The following is a 15,596-nucleotide window of genomic DNA, read 5'->3' on the forward strand; positions in this document are numbered from 1 at the left end:
AAGTAGGTGTCAAAGTACAAAGATGTAAAATACTTTTCACAGTGAGTGGTGAGAGGGAAGGTATATTGACTTTAGCTGTTAGTTAGCACTATATGAAAACCAAAGGCTTAACATTGGAATAGAAAGAAGAAAGGGTATATATATATATATGTATGTATGTGTGTGTGTGTTTTATATAAAACATATTTTTATGTTATATATGTATAAATGTATATACAGTTCCAAAAGTGTAGAGGCAGGGAATTCCAAAGTTTAGGAGCGAGGAGTGGAGAGTAGACCAGATCTAAGAGAGTTTGTACAGATGAAGGAGTTCAGAGAGGTACAAGCGAGCAAGTCAATTTAGAACTTTACATGTAATGATAAGGAATTTAACTGAATGCGAACTTATGGGAAGGCAGTGTCACTGGTAGAGAACTGAAAACATGAACTAGGGTTTCTGCATCATGAAAACAGAGGGAAGAACAGAGGTAAGCAATGTTAAGGTGAAAAAATGCTGTTTAAGTCGTGGAAGTAAAATATTAGAAAATAGAAAATGTGGGGTCCAGAATAACGCCTAGCTTACAAACAGAAGGAATCAGAAGGTGTGCCTATAACATCACCAGTGGTCAGCTGAAGATCAATAACTTTCAAAAAGCAGCTTAAAACCGTACCAACATGAGATAGGTCTTCTCACTTTTTAATATAAGAAGGTTTGTAGCTATCAATTTCTTTATGTTCTGTGCAAAAAGATAAATGAAGAGGATGTAAACGGAGCCATCCGTTGAGTGCTAACATAAATCTGGGTGTCATCAATATAGAAATTAAATTGCAAACCATGCTAAAGAATTACAGTGTGAAGAGGGAAAATATAAATAGCGAATAAGAAAGGAACTAAGAGAGATCACTGTGGGACATGCTGAGAAACAGTAATAGTATTTATTTGTGTCTGCCTATGGAAATAAAGTGCTGTCTGTCAGTTATTATTTATTTGGTATAATGTTAGCCTGTATGTTTCTCCTAGAGGCCATGAAAAGCATTATTTTATTTTACATTGAGAGTGAGCTACCTGTTGACAGCAAGAACTGAAACAGTCCTTTAACAAACTACCCTTGTTTTTGTTATATTGATTTGCGCTAGCTGAAGCAAGTTTAAATTGGTTGATAATTTATTCAGCTGTTTTTTGATTTTCTTTTTTGTCTGTGGATTCCTGCAGTACATAAATAGCATATCACTAACACCTAAACACATAGACGATTGTTAACAGAGGATGAAAGTGAAGGAAATCAAAAAACTGCAAGTAACCAAAAGTGTGCAAACGAATTGTAATTAACTAAACTGACCAATAAAGCATTAGCTGATTAAAATTTTGTTTGAAAACTAAAAAAAAGCATAGGCCACTAAAAATAATACTCGAAAGAAAGAATGTAGAACTTAACATTCTCTTTGTAACTCTCTATCTCTTACACACAAAATGCATCAACATCCACCCCCAATACACACATACACGCAACCCTCTTATACCTGGTAGGTAGCTGTGGCTTCAGTAGCAGGGTCAGCCCCAAGATTGGTGAGCTTCTCTTTGAGTTTGTGATGTGAGCGATGGCGGAGGCAGTAGATGATGCTGGAGACCAGGAGGACACCGATGATGCAGATGATGGAGATCACTGTCAGGATCAGGAACTTCAGAGACTCAGATCGGCTGTATTTAGTGGGGATCTGACTCAGCTTAGCCCTCTACACAGAGAGTGAGAGAAGGAGAGTAAACAGAGAAAAGAAGACATAAGGCATGCACAGAGAATCTGTCAACTTTGGCAATAGCGGAACTATTGCCAATGCAGACTAGGCACTATTGTGGAGGGTAGGGGGTGTCTTATATCACTTTTTACACAATACTACACTCATGACATACTTCAACCATTTACATCACCAACATGGTTAAGAAAGCAAGAAAACTGTCTTTTTTTGGTTCAATGGAGTTCATTTTTGTAGGGGTGGCCCACTGGCTTTGGGGGTTTAAGCTAATTTGATATTGAAGCAAGACACTGCTTGCACCACATGATCATCAGGAACACAGGTGCTACAGAAGAACTACAGAGAAACAGAAGCAAGAACAGGAACAGAAAATGAAGGTTACATACATCAGTAACTCCTGCCTCCACTATGGTAAGTCTGGCTTCTTTCTCCAGTGCATCCTTCTGACGAACTGACCACAAGAGGGAGGAAACAGGTATGTGTTATTAGAGCTGGCACGAACAGCATTCTGCAGGCTTCGAAAACTCATGTTCATGAGCGAAGTGTAGACACCATAAAGATTCAGTCAAATCACACACTCCCACTTTCTAACGTTCTATTTGATCTTGATGAACTAAAATGTGATGTTGTTGGTGTGGCAATTGCAGAGCAGCTCCAGTGCTGTAGTAATGGTGCGTGGAGGCTACTTTTCTCTGACACCTGCAGTGGTAAAACTTGTGCTTGTGATTTTTAGCAATAAATGTATCTGCTGTTTGTGCTATCACATTTTAAAACTGTTATGAAGCTGTCTTATTAGAGAAGAAAATGAAAAGAAGAGCAAATATTACCGTCCTGAAGTGGTAAAACGATGGAGCCTAGCCAGAGGCAATAAGGATCGGACGTATGGCAGTTCTATACTTAAATGATTGAGATGACTCATCACTTGTTGTGCCTCAATAGTATATCAACCTCGTCACTCATTTTTCTCTATGCATTTTTCTTAAGGCTCAATAATTACAAGTACACATCTCACATGTGATTTCTTAGGCATCTTTGCTCTTTTAGTTTTAGTGGCCACAGTGAAAAGCAGTGCAGTTTGTTGCTCTCTGAGGCAAGGTGACATGGGTGCCTGTCATGAATTTATGATGTCTTTTAGACTGAAGCAGCTAAAACGTATTTAAATTTCTTTATTTTAATATCATATTAACAATCACCGTTGCAAGTAAAGGCCTTTGCCGGTCAATCTATGACACAGGCTTAAAAAAGAAAAGATTTAGAATATTAAATAGAGAAACAAATACCAACTTAACCAACAGGTGCTTGAATATTCAAATTATTCATGCCAGCCCTAGAATCTTTATGTGTGTGAAGGTGTAAAACTCTTACCTGCCACATTGGCAACGTCAGCTGTGGTCACATTTTGAGAATTTGGGCGCACCTGAAATGTCACAGCTGGACCAATAACACTACACACACACATACACACACAGAATTACTTTTTTATCATGTTTGCTGAACTTTTATTCAGATTTCTAATCTGTTATAAGGGATTGTTAAAAACACTGCTCTTAAATAACTAACAGTTGTACAGAAAACAGCAAACACATTCGCTCCACACAAACACATACAAAACTCACGAGAGCTCAAGGAAATCAGTCATTTGGATCTTTGCTTTATGAGACACCAGCTCCATGAGGTGCACACCCTGATCAGTGGGAAGAGAACTGAGAGAGAGACAGAAAGATGGAGGGAGTCACTGGGTTGTGCAAAACTGCTTCTGTATGTTGGTGAATGATTGTGTGAGAAATAGAGACTCACTCGGTATCTGTAATAATGTATCCATAGACATCATTCTTGGCGTTGCTCTGTACGTCGAGCTGCAGGTCCTGCACTTTCATGACTTTGTGGGGAGGTGCGACATCCTGCAGGACAGAAGAGGGCGCTATTGCAGCGGCCTGCACCCAGCCCTCTACCTCCTCCACCTGCTCCATTGCTTTCTTCTGCACACCCACGTCCCGCTGGGTCGTTTTGCTGCGCACTGTCTCCACTGATATGCCACGCCCCTTTACAAGCGGCCCTGCATCTGAGCGGGAGGTCTCATCCAGATACTCCAGCAACTTCCCCAGCAATCCAATTTCCTGTCAAGATAGGAAACAGGAAATAAAAAGTAATGAATTAATGAACAATCAGACTGTCAAAAAAGACCTAATCAAATAATATCTGCATTCTTCAGCCTCAATCTGGAGATCACGTATTTCTAACCAATCCACCTCTATGTCAAGGAATAAAGCCTTCCTGCAAATAATGTTACTGCACCCAAGTCATACTAAAAACACAGAAAACATACGCCTACAAAGTAAATAGCTGAGTAGCTCTCTATCCCCCTCTGTCTCATCCATGCTCTCTATAGTCAGTATTTAGACCAGGAAAATAGAACTACCTTGTGGTCTGCAACAGATCTCTCCTCTTCCATTGTTTGTTTTTCTGAAATAGAATTGAGCAGCACATCATCCTTATGTGTAGACAGATGTTCAATTTATGCAAGATATCACAGGATATGGGAAAACACCTGATCTAATCAAGCACAAAAAATATGCTAGAATTAAATTTTTATAGTTTTGATACATCCTCGCCAGATGGAATGATCAGTTTACTAGGGCTGTAGCTAATCGTGTAAACTCCTTACAAGTCTCCGTACATGTCTGTAAATTTTAGTCCATTTTATTCAATAGAATCATGCTTGTATTTACACTCTGCATGCATTGCAGTACCACTCTTGTTTCACTGAAACATTTCACTTGTTTCACTTGTTTCCAAGTTCTGGATGAAAACAAATGGGTTGAATTCTTCAAACGCAGAGCAGAAAATTGACCAATTTTGTGTGGAAAAAAAAGGCCACTCTAGGTCTTTGGGAAGTCACAGACACATTATTGACAGTAAATGTCAATGGGTTGTTAGAAATGGAAAACACTGGTGGCATCTCTATACCAGAGCTCACTAGCGATGGAGTCATTCTGAAACTGCTACAAGATAAAAGCTATGCTAGGTCTGTCTGTCACAAGCTTTAAGAAAAACATGGAATGATGTTTTGATTAAGTTTTTGTAACTTATGACTTGAATTGACGGCCTAGTTTTACACTGTGTAAACTGCACATAGGACCGCCTACTAACTGTGCTGTGCTTATGAGACTGGGTTTTGAAAGGTGCAGTGAAATGATGGGAACTGTCAAAAGTGTAATCATCAACTGATTTTTCTTTAAATGGATGTGCATGAAGGAAGGAAAAGCATTTTGTGTTTTTCCATGAACATGCCACATAAGCTGCGTGTTTAGGCTTATGCACCAATTTTGTACTTAACATGCATGTTGTTTGACATGTGTAATGCGTCCTATTTGCGCCTGAAACCTGACCCTCTGTATGTTTTACCTGAAACAGAAGGGCTGGCCTGAAACCTTTGGTGGACAAGTGAAGTTTCTTCGTTCTGCTGCCTGGATGTCTCTGAGGCATTCTGGTTCTCTGAATCAGCTTCTGGCTGCTGGTCCTGGTCTGCAGGTTTCAGGTTCTTAGGTTGCAGGTCCTCAGGTTGCAGGTCCCCAGCCTGGTCCCCTCCCTCCAGATCTCGGGGTGCATATCCTTGCTCTGCTTGCTGCTCCACTATCTGCAGAGCATCAGCGATGAGACCAGCCAGCTGGTCCACATCTGATGCACTGAGGCTCTCCATGTCTACATTGTGCTTCCCCACATTCCGCAGAACATTACGAATAAAGGTCTCTGATAATGGCAGAACCAAAGGCACAGGTTAGAACCACAGAAAAGTGAGTTGCCCATGGCTATATTCATGATTGCTGCAGAAAACAGAGCTTAAAATCAATACAGCAGCCCATATGTGTTTTAGTGTGTCTTATGTATGCCATAGAATACACTGAGTCACAGTACTGCCAAAAAACTTGAAAGGATTGTTGCTCAATTGATTAATCAATTAATCAGGCAAAAGAATTCATGGTTTCATTAACCGTCAATTAATTGATTCATTATAATCATGCCAACTACAGATGGGCGTGAGATCATACCATCTACAGGAGTCAGGGGGTCCTTGAAGGAACTCTTTAAGGATCCACTCTTCAGGAAGACTGGGTCAAGTTTTGGTCTACCATCCTCCTCAGGTTTAAGCGGTATGTTCTGAGATAGATACTTCTTTAGAGCAGTAAGAAGAATGTCTGAACCATCCTGCTTTTGTGGAGAGGTGTATGCAGCGTCACTCTGGTAATAGGTAAGGTCAGGGAAAGAAGCTGACTGATAGGGTGACTCTGGCGTGAACTCAGGAGGGGCAGATTCAACTTTATTGCCAGGTTTTCCAGAAAGATAATACTCAAGTGGCTGAGAAGACTTCATCTGGTTGACCTGTACACAAGCAACACATACCAAGAGTAAATATGTATACTGTTAATGACTTCATAAAACTGCAGTCTGCAAGGGAAATACAATTCAGTTCAAAACACTGGAATGCCAATACAGGCACAGACACTAAAAAGGACAGTAAACACACAATGCGAAGGGTTACAAGCACGCACAATGCAATGTGTTTGTTTCTTCATAGAAAACTATCTAAAAAAGCAATACATTTCACTAGTGCATCACTGATATACAAAGTGAATAAGGGACAAGGGTTAAGTCTTTAATCCATGTATTAATCCTTACAATGGAAAGCTGTTTTACCTTTATTGGGAATTTTACTGGGCTAAATATTCTTAGCTACAGTTACACATTTTTAGCTTGTTTTCTAATGGTGAACACTAAAATGTCATCAAGTTTCCCTGTAAATTATGAGGATATTTGGTCTAGAGATGTCCTGATCTCACCTAAAAGACCAGTATTAGAGGCAAACAAGGCATATTTTAATGAATCACAAGTGGCTATATTACACCTGATCAATTATGACCTCAAAACTCTTTGAGGTCAGTTTGTCTAATTGCATTGTTTATGCTTATAGTGACATATTGGACATTATTCACAACTTGCTGCAGTGAATCCACTGACAGGTTCTTTATGGAATCAAAAGCGTTTCTCCTATGGCATGGCAAAAACGACCCTTTGTGACATCTTTATTTTTAAGGAATATACATACATAAATATAAACTGAACTACACAGAGACACACATATTTTGCTTTGTTTGGATAGGATGGTCCGTGTGTGACTATCTATGAAAATACAAATACTGGATTGGGAACTGGTATTGACAGATTTATGTAATAACTTGAAGGATAATTTTTGGTCCAAACAGGTAAGCAGTGATAAACACACACAAATCCTACCTGACTGCCTAATTTAGGCAGCAGACCCATGTGCAGCAGGTACTTCTGCAGACTCCTGCTAAGCTCTGCTTCCAATGGTTTCAGTCTTCCATCACCCACAGCACCCGCCTTAACCATGGACCTACACAGGAGAGGAGGGACTAACTATCAGAATCGTTCTATCATAGAAATCCCCTCTTTCTTTAAAAAGCTACAGATCAGTGGTTCTCAGCCCAAGTTCTAGAGGATGATGCATTGTACACAATGTTTTGCATTCACCAGCAGATTCAGCTCAGCGTGTAATTATCAGACCTTTCATGAGTCGAATCAGGTATGCGAGAGCGGGAAAAACACTTTGTGCCATTGCTATACAAAGAACAAATCACTTATGAAAAAGGTGAAAATGTAGAGCATGTTACAGTTCTTCTTCCTGGACAGCAATTAAGATAGATATATGTACACAATGTGGGGGTATTTGTTTCTGGCTAATGAAATGTAAAATGGTTATAGAAAATGTTCACACCTAACTTCTGCAGGTGCATGAATGAATTACCTTGAGTCAGGTTGTGTTAGCGAGATCTTGCGTAGTTTAGAGAATTCTTTAGACAGAACCTGCTGAGTGATGTCATCTTCCCATGACAGACCTGAGGGAACATGAGCAGGATTTATGATAATAACATACAGGCCAAGTGTCCTCAGTCTGCAGTTTTATAATCGCTGCCTTGGAGATGCTCAGCGTAGTTAGGCTCCCCACGTGAATCCAGTTTCCAGTCCTGGATTTTGTGATGAATAGACGGTATATCACTAGGGAGCAGATTTACTAGAAGAGGCGCTAATTACTGACAGTCTACCAACACTTTGTGTTGGGGGCGAATTTGGCAGGTTATCTACTAAGAAGTTTCATACAAATGAACAAAGGTGGAATTTTCTAATCAACATATGACCAGAGGTCCAGCTCAATGTTTAGATCTATGCAAAATCAACATTATGCCAATGAACGGCATAAAATGTGTTTTTTTTTCAACTGTTCAACATGGGCTCAACATTTGGCAAAAAACACAGTCAAATCATTATTCAGTCAAACCTAAATAATCTAAAAACTGCTCTTAAGGCATTTTGATGATTGTAAAAAAAATAGGCATCAGGAAATGGCAATTTAAAACACTGCTGCACTAAAATTATTTGGTATTAGGTTTTTTCTTTTTACTTCATTAAGTTGAGAACAATACAACATTGCGGACATTCACAAAATGTTTTTTTTCCATTGAAAATATATAAATGTGTTTGAAAAACTTCTTTTCTCTGTCTCTGAGCACAAATAATGGCAGCCACATTGTCACCAAAAATAAGTTTTTCACAGGCACATGGCATGCAGTATTTACTATCTTGGTAAATAAGTATAGGTGCTTCATTACAGTAATCTCTCTTTTCACTTGGAGAGGGAAACTCCTATAAATGCATATGCAATAAGGCACAAGTGCATAAGCGCCTCAAAGTCTCTTTAGTAAATCCCAACAGTCACTGTTTCATGCCATAAAGGGGTTTGTGTTGCAAAACATTAGTAAATCTGCCCCTAGGTGCTCAATCAGTTACATCAACAGTGCAGCTAATTACCAGTGATGACAAAATCCAACACTGAAAGCTTGATTAAATGTCTGCAATCGACAACCCCTGTTCTATGGCAAACATTTTTTCTTTTAAGACTGTATAGTTTGTTCAATTTAGTGTCCTCTGCTGGTGCAGCAGAGTCACAGCATTAGGGAAGGCTAGTGCTGCTCAATGAGATCCATCTATTTATGGAGCAATGTATAAAAGGCTCTTTCACATTCTCTCTCTTTCTCCCACTTACTAACACAAACACACAGTCTGTCAGCATCATCCTCCTGCGCATCATTATTTGCTCCTGGGTGATGCATTTAGGTGTGAGTCACCGCAGTAACCGCCGTGACGGTAGTAATGCGTGCAGTTGTCATGGCAGCAGAGACATGCATACCTCGGAGTGAGAGTTTCTGGAGCAGCAAGCGGAATCTCTGCAGCGTTGCTGGCGTGATGTCATATGTGTACACATCCGCTACTGTCATTGCCTGGCAACGGCCGAACATGCCATCTGCAAAATAATGACACCATCAACTATGAATGTACACAGCCACTTAACAAAAATGTGAACCTACAGTTAACATATACATTTAGTTGACTCCAATAAAGTTTGCAGAATCTACAGGTACAACAAGCACTTCATAAAGTAGCTCTGTTAAGACAACAGTTAAGGTGTTGGGAACAAATACCTTTGTCATTTATTGAGCGCTAGCGGTGGAGGGCCTGCTGGGGTTCACTAGGTATTTGCTCTGTGTAAGTAAATTATCTGAGTACTGGTTAAATGGTATGTATGCGACAATATGGAATTTCAGGACCAATAACAAAAACTGATAATTAAATCCTTAATATATGGTTAAAGTAAGTAACTTAGAATAATAAGTAAATTCACACTTTTATCTATTTAGTGAGCGTAAGACAGATTAAAACTTTACAAGCAATGTCAAACTCAAAACTCAAATTCGAAACTGATAAGGTTAATTTTTATGTAGCACAGCATTTTGCTACATTGTTTTGGAGTCCTTATCATAATGAAAAAGTCATGTAGACAGCCCCAGAAGAGGTTCCATTACAAGTAATGCAAAGTGAAGTCCCTGCTTTCTTATGGAGAAAATTACATTTGTGTATTTTGCTAACATTAACAACAACAGTACATCACAACGGAACAGATCTTTCATGTATCTTGATAAGAAATAATTGACTGTATTGTTTAATAAGAAAATAAATAAATGCAAGCCAAGTTGCACAAGCACTCTACAGTAAATAAAATCACAAATATTAGCACGTTGACAAATGCTTATATATGTTTAAGTGTATTTATTTTTAAAAAACCTGTTCATTATGCATATGCATTTTCATGGATATATTAATACAATTAAACAGTATTTCACATTTGCCTCAACTAAATAACCATCTGTGCATACTTTTTTGATTATCTGACAAAGAGGCTGATATCTGATGTGAGACTGTGTACTATCATGAACGCACGCTTTCTTTAGTCTATAAGAAGGGGTTGTATTGAGCACCACCAGATGTCACTGTGGTGCGATGATTTGAACGATCTGAAAGAATGAAGCAATTGTTTCATATGATCTTTCAAAAGTCTCATTTACACCATTACTAAATTTTACACAGCCAAATCAGACATGACTTGACAGATGCTCTTACTTAGAGTGACTTATTATAGCCTGTGAATGTAGTGTTAAGAGTTGTATCAGTAAAGCAGTGCCTGAAAGAGCAATCAACCACCCATCTTCTGAAGGTGGGGTGGTATTACCCATTATGTATCCCTCAGCGAGACTGTGATGAATGGAAATGCCCACCATTTCAGAGGGACATAGGTTGAAGACTGCCTCAAGTGGTCAGAGGTTTAATTTCAACTGACTGCTGCCCTTGACCAAGCAACCATTAGTACCGTTGGAAAGGTTTCTATATAGCCCCAAAAAGGGTTCTTCTATTATGATGTCAAACTTGTAACAATAGAAGAACCCTTTTTGTATAGAATGCTTTTCAAAAAGGTTCTATATAGAACCATTTACAGCACATTGTCTATCAACCTGAAGAACCATTTCACGATGCAAAGAATCCTTTAACCATGCAAATGTTTTTTTGAGTGTTCATGGTTATATTTAGAACTTTTTCATTATTAAAGAACCCTTGAAGAGCAATTTTTTAAAGTGTGGTTAGGATGCTGTATATGTGCTGCATTAGGTGTACAAGACAGAGATTCACAGTCCAGTCCTCTAGCCAGTCCACATTTTTGTTCTCTTCCAGCTCTTCAGACCCATGAAGGGCTGTAGAATCAGACATGGTGCTCCATTAGATCTGTTGCCAGGGGCAACCGAGACAAGGGCAGCTGGTCGTGTTAAGGGCAATGACATTTGCTTGACCTACCACTAATTCTGTGACTGTGTTTGTGTGCAACATGGCAACACGTAGCTAGATACTGCATCTTCTAGAAGATCTACTACAAACACCAGATTCTGAAATGTTATAGTGCTTACTTTTCTTCTAAAAACATATAAAATATTAAAACATTCTTAAATCTCAGGATAAACCTTTCCTAAAGTATCAATTATAAATTGAAAATTCTTTTGAGATTCCTTTTTTACTGTATGACTGCATGATGTTGTGCAAATTTACATGTCATCACAGACATGACTGGGGGAAATGTAGATGAATGTGAGCAAAAGTCTTCTAAAATGTTTTGCCATGTTCTAGAGCAGGGGTTCCCAGCCCCAGTCCTGGTGAGCCTGTGTTTTGCATTTTTGTGTTTTAACTACTCTATACACCTGATACAGACCTGTTAATTAGCTAATGTGTTAAATCAGGTGTGCTAGATGAGACAAAGCACAAAAATGTGTATAGTGTGGGATCACCAGGACTGAGATTGGGAAACCACATTCTAGAATGTTCCTACATGTTCTCAGAAGTTCTAGAATATGTTTTTGCGCTCATTGAGCATTAATCTGCAGTGCTGTCAACAGAGCATGCTCTGTCTGGGCTAATAATAGAACCACAAAGAGTAGGAGAAGTGGTGGGTGCTGTGTGTGTATGCACGTATATGTGTGTTTGTGAATAGCATCTATTAGCATCTAATAGGTGCTGCTTTAGGTGCTGTAATATCTGAAAATCTGTTTTAACAGTTTGCAATAGAAATGTTAGAGTGAATAAAATAAAGATTAATAAATGTAACAAAAGTAGTGATTGTTATTAAAATAAAAACAGAATATATGCAACACAGTGCTTTTTAACACTTCCTCAATTCTCTTATTACGTAAATGATAACTAACATCCTACATAGCTAAAACTTCAAAAAACATGGTCACCAAACATCCGCACACACTCACTGTACAGAAGTAAGTGGGTCATGTCAACATTCAGAGTCAATTATTAACTAGTTATTAACAATATTACTGTTATCACATAACCTTTATTCATTCAGCAAAGCCATTACTACTTTAAGAATGTGTGTGCGTAGGTGTAGTGTAGTGTTTGAGCTTTTCTGGACAGCGTTACCATGGAACAGGTCAAATTAAAAACATCTGCATTTCCTACTTTGGTATAGTCCTTATAAATCAAATGAAGTGCATTTAGTATTTAATATATTTAAAATTCAAATAAAAGTATACAGTCTACCATAAATAATTTTTAAAAACTGTGACTAGTACTGCCTGAATTGTTACATAGCCACCTAATTGCTATTATTTGTGATGATCGCAATTGTTTAAGGTGACTGCAATCACTTTCCACAGTCGTTATAATTCACAGGTCATATTATGGGTGACTCAGGTAAACGTAAAAAATTGGGTGCGTTGTGTTGAGGAATATAAATGCAGTAAACACAAAAAAGTTCTAACTTTACAAGTTTAAAAAGGAGTGTGGAGTAATATTAGTTTATTTGTAGCTAATTCTTCAATTTTTAACATGTATGCTGGCAGAACGCGTATTTTTTTTATATTTTCACTCTAGTGAAGAACATGTAAATTTGCTTAACTCTACACAAAATTCTCTAACTGTAGATCGTTGTGTGAGTTTACACATAGTATTGATTTAACAGTACAAGTGCTAGCTATTAAGTAAACATAACTAGCAAGTGGGGTGGCTAATCAGCCAATTTGGCCACCTTAGGCTAGTATTTTAACACTTGCAAACAATTAAATAAAAAACAATAAAATTGTTAATTACAATTATTTACAATTAATCATCAGCTAAAATTTCATGATTGTGGCAGCCCTGACTGTGACCTAGTATAAAACTGGCAGATAATAGAATCACAGTAAAACTGGCAGATATTAGAATCTATAGATTCTAATTCTAACCTATAAGCTATAATCTTCAGAATCTATAGAGATATTACAGCTGATAGCTATTAGAATCCCACTAAGAGAAAAAAAAACTTAAAAACTTTAAAACAATGATTTTATAAATAGTTATTCTCAAAACCTACTATGAATAGTAGGAACCTCCCCTTCTTGACCTCTTACATTTTTGGAATTAAGATGAGAACTCATCCATAGTCTCCAACTCGAGATCAATACCAATACTCCTGTGTTTACTCAACTTGTGTACTTAACTCGTGTTTCCTAAACACCAATAACCTACTCTACACTCACCAGCATGTCTGCAGAAAGGAATGTTCTACCTTAGTGGCCATAGTCCAGTTATTTGACAAGGTTTCCCGTGCACATTGTCATTGTTCACAATTTTGTTCTATTATTTGTTTTCCATTTTGTCCTATTTGCAAACAAATAAACAAACATGTGGTTCTGCTGGTTGATGTACCAGTGAATAAGTCAGATTTTTGGACTCAAATTGTACAGACTAAAGATTAAGCATGACTGCAAATGTATGAGGTAAATTTTGGAGGAGTTCTGGAAAAACAGGCTTAGGCCATGGGAAGGTATTGGTGTTTGTTTAGCCACACCCAACGAGTCAACATCATGCAAAGGGAGGCACCATAACGTCCACACACGTGCACACCAGGACACACACACAGACACATATACAAAAGAACAAACAAGCTCAGAGAAGAGTATCTGCAGCAGAGGCTGTGTTCTATGGTGTGTGTATGTATGTGTTTCTGATTACAGTAACTCTGATTACTGTGCTTTAATATAGGTCATTGGTTCTCTATTTTTATGTGCATATGTGTAGATGTGCCTTACCATTGACACAAATCTCATAGCTCTCACACAGATCCTCCTCAAACAGGCAACCTAGGAAAGAGACAGAGAGAAAATAAGCACTGAAAGCAGCAATCTTGCACTGGCTGTGTATATTCTGTGGACACATAAGACTATGGGCTTGCAATGTAGGGATACAATGTCGTTATGGTAAATTACACCAAGTTACGCTTTTCTGAGTATACTGTGGATATTGTCAGTATGTAAGGATCACTGGCCAACTGTATGTGTCATCAAAATGAGATTTCTAAGCTATCTAAGGTTTAGAAACATTGTCAGGAGAGCCCAAAAGAGCATAATTGAACCTGCTTAGTTGAAGGTAGTGATGTGTGGTGAAACACTAAAAAATGTTGCACTGTTGTTTTAGTAGCATTTTTAAATGTGGCACTACTGTTTTTCAGGTGCATTGTGTCTGTTCCAACATAGCAAACAGACAAATCTTTTATAATTGTGATACATCTTGTGCATTATGAAAATGCCTTGTGATATTATACAGTTTTGCCATACTGCCCACCCGAAACAGATTTTTATGAAAAATACAGAAGTAAATGAACAAATCCAGAAATGTAGACACGTGTAAAAAGCTAAATAGGTTTTGGTTTTTCCTAGTAGTTAAGGTTTTAAATACCCACACAACACAAAAGCATCCACTTCATGAAAGAAGTAGCCAATCAAAAGAACACATAGGCCAAACTATCTGAAACCGGGCTGACAAAAGTGGGCCTGTGATGATGTTTGATTTGCCCACCACACAGTTACCCAAACACAGGTTGGGAATTTAAACTAAATTACTAAATTAAATACATTAAATTAAATTACCAAACTGAATAAGAAATAAATACTAGAACATTTTATAATTTTGAAAAAAAAAGAAAAGTTATGACAAGTAAAATGAAAAAAAAATATTCAAGATTCTGCACTATATCAAGGTCACTACCAAAATTTAAGCTAATTTGTGACATTAACTATTTTTATGCCTGTGTACAAAAAGGTCATTTTATTTAGTCTTATCTCCTCCATTGAAACTCAGTTTAGATGACTCTCAGGAGGATGTGTCTGCTCATCAGAGGCTCAGTGTTCAATCCAATAAAAGCTTATTGAAACAATGATGCATATTTTTTTTAAACGTTTTCCTTACAGAATCGTTTACTGATCCTGGTACTGATCTTGGTATCACTTGGTATTGTAATAACCGAAGCCGACAGTTCAGCTGTCAGTCAAAAACAGCCCTGATTGGTCACCCATCTCAGACATGGTATTGCAGCAGCTATTTCCACATGAAGCAGCAGATGATGGAATCATCCGGAAATTGAGACTGGTCAAAGTGTGGAGTGAGAGATGACAGAGGAGTGTGTGTGTGCTCATTTAGTCATGTCTGAAGAGTGGGAGGTGAGAGTGAAAGATCTGTCCTCATATGCACATGTCTGAGGAGTGGGAGGTGAGAAAGAGCAGTATCTGTGCTTGTTTGGAACTGTCTGAGGAGTAGGAGGTAAAGGTGCAGTATCTGTGCTCGTTTGATTACGTCTGAGTGGGCTGGTGAACAGACTGAGTCACACAGCTTTCAGTCACAATTCTGACGTATTCACTATTCATTCTCATACTCACTATTCTCAGACAGAGAGCCACAACACCTACCCACATCAAATCCGAATTAGGATCTAACAGCTCTGTCTCCTATTCCTGAAATGCACTGAAGAAACCAACTGAATTACCAACTGAAAAAGTATAAATGAATAGTAGAACAGATGAACAACAAATGAAATGATGACCAACATCTTATGTGATAGAGCACTATTATTAGTATAAGTGCCTCTG

The 15,596-nt window shown here is 38.2% G+C and overlaps 1 protein-coding gene across 1 annotated transcript in view; it reads right to left on the minus strand.

Moving 5' to 3' along the window:
• The window catches only part of slco5a1b (solute carrier organic anion transporter family member 5A1b), a 34,892-nt gene that overhangs the window by 16,291 nt on the left and 3,005 nt on the right, over positions 1–15,596 (minus strand). The window contains exons 2-13 of the mRNA XM_036562411.1: positions 13,764–13,814; positions 8,996–9,109; positions 7,556–7,646; positions 7,024–7,144; positions 5,781–6,111; positions 5,137–5,481; positions 4,151–4,194; positions 3,529–3,848; positions 3,348–3,434; positions 3,097–3,176; positions 2,118–2,182; positions 1,501–1,713 (exon numbers count right to left, since the gene is read on the minus strand). Coding sequence (XP_036418304.1) covers positions 1,501–1,713; positions 2,118–2,182; positions 3,097–3,176; positions 3,348–3,434; positions 3,529–3,848; positions 4,151–4,194; positions 5,137–5,481; positions 5,781–6,111; positions 7,024–7,144; positions 7,556–7,646; positions 8,996–9,109; positions 13,764–13,814 — 1,862 coding nt within the window. The remainder of the gene's footprint in view (positions 1–1,500; positions 1,714–2,117; positions 2,183–3,096; positions 3,177–3,347; positions 3,435–3,528; positions 3,849–4,150; positions 4,195–5,136; positions 5,482–5,780; positions 6,112–7,023; positions 7,145–7,555; positions 7,647–8,995; positions 9,110–13,763; positions 13,815–15,596) is intronic.

The sequence above is a fragment of the Colossoma macropomum genome, unplaced genomic scaffold (genome assembly GCF_904425465.1).
Source record: "Colossoma macropomum unplaced genomic scaffold, Colossoma_macropomum, whole genome shotgun sequence".
Taxonomy (NCBI): domain Eukaryota; kingdom Metazoa; phylum Chordata; class Actinopteri; order Characiformes; family Serrasalmidae; genus Colossoma; species Colossoma macropomum.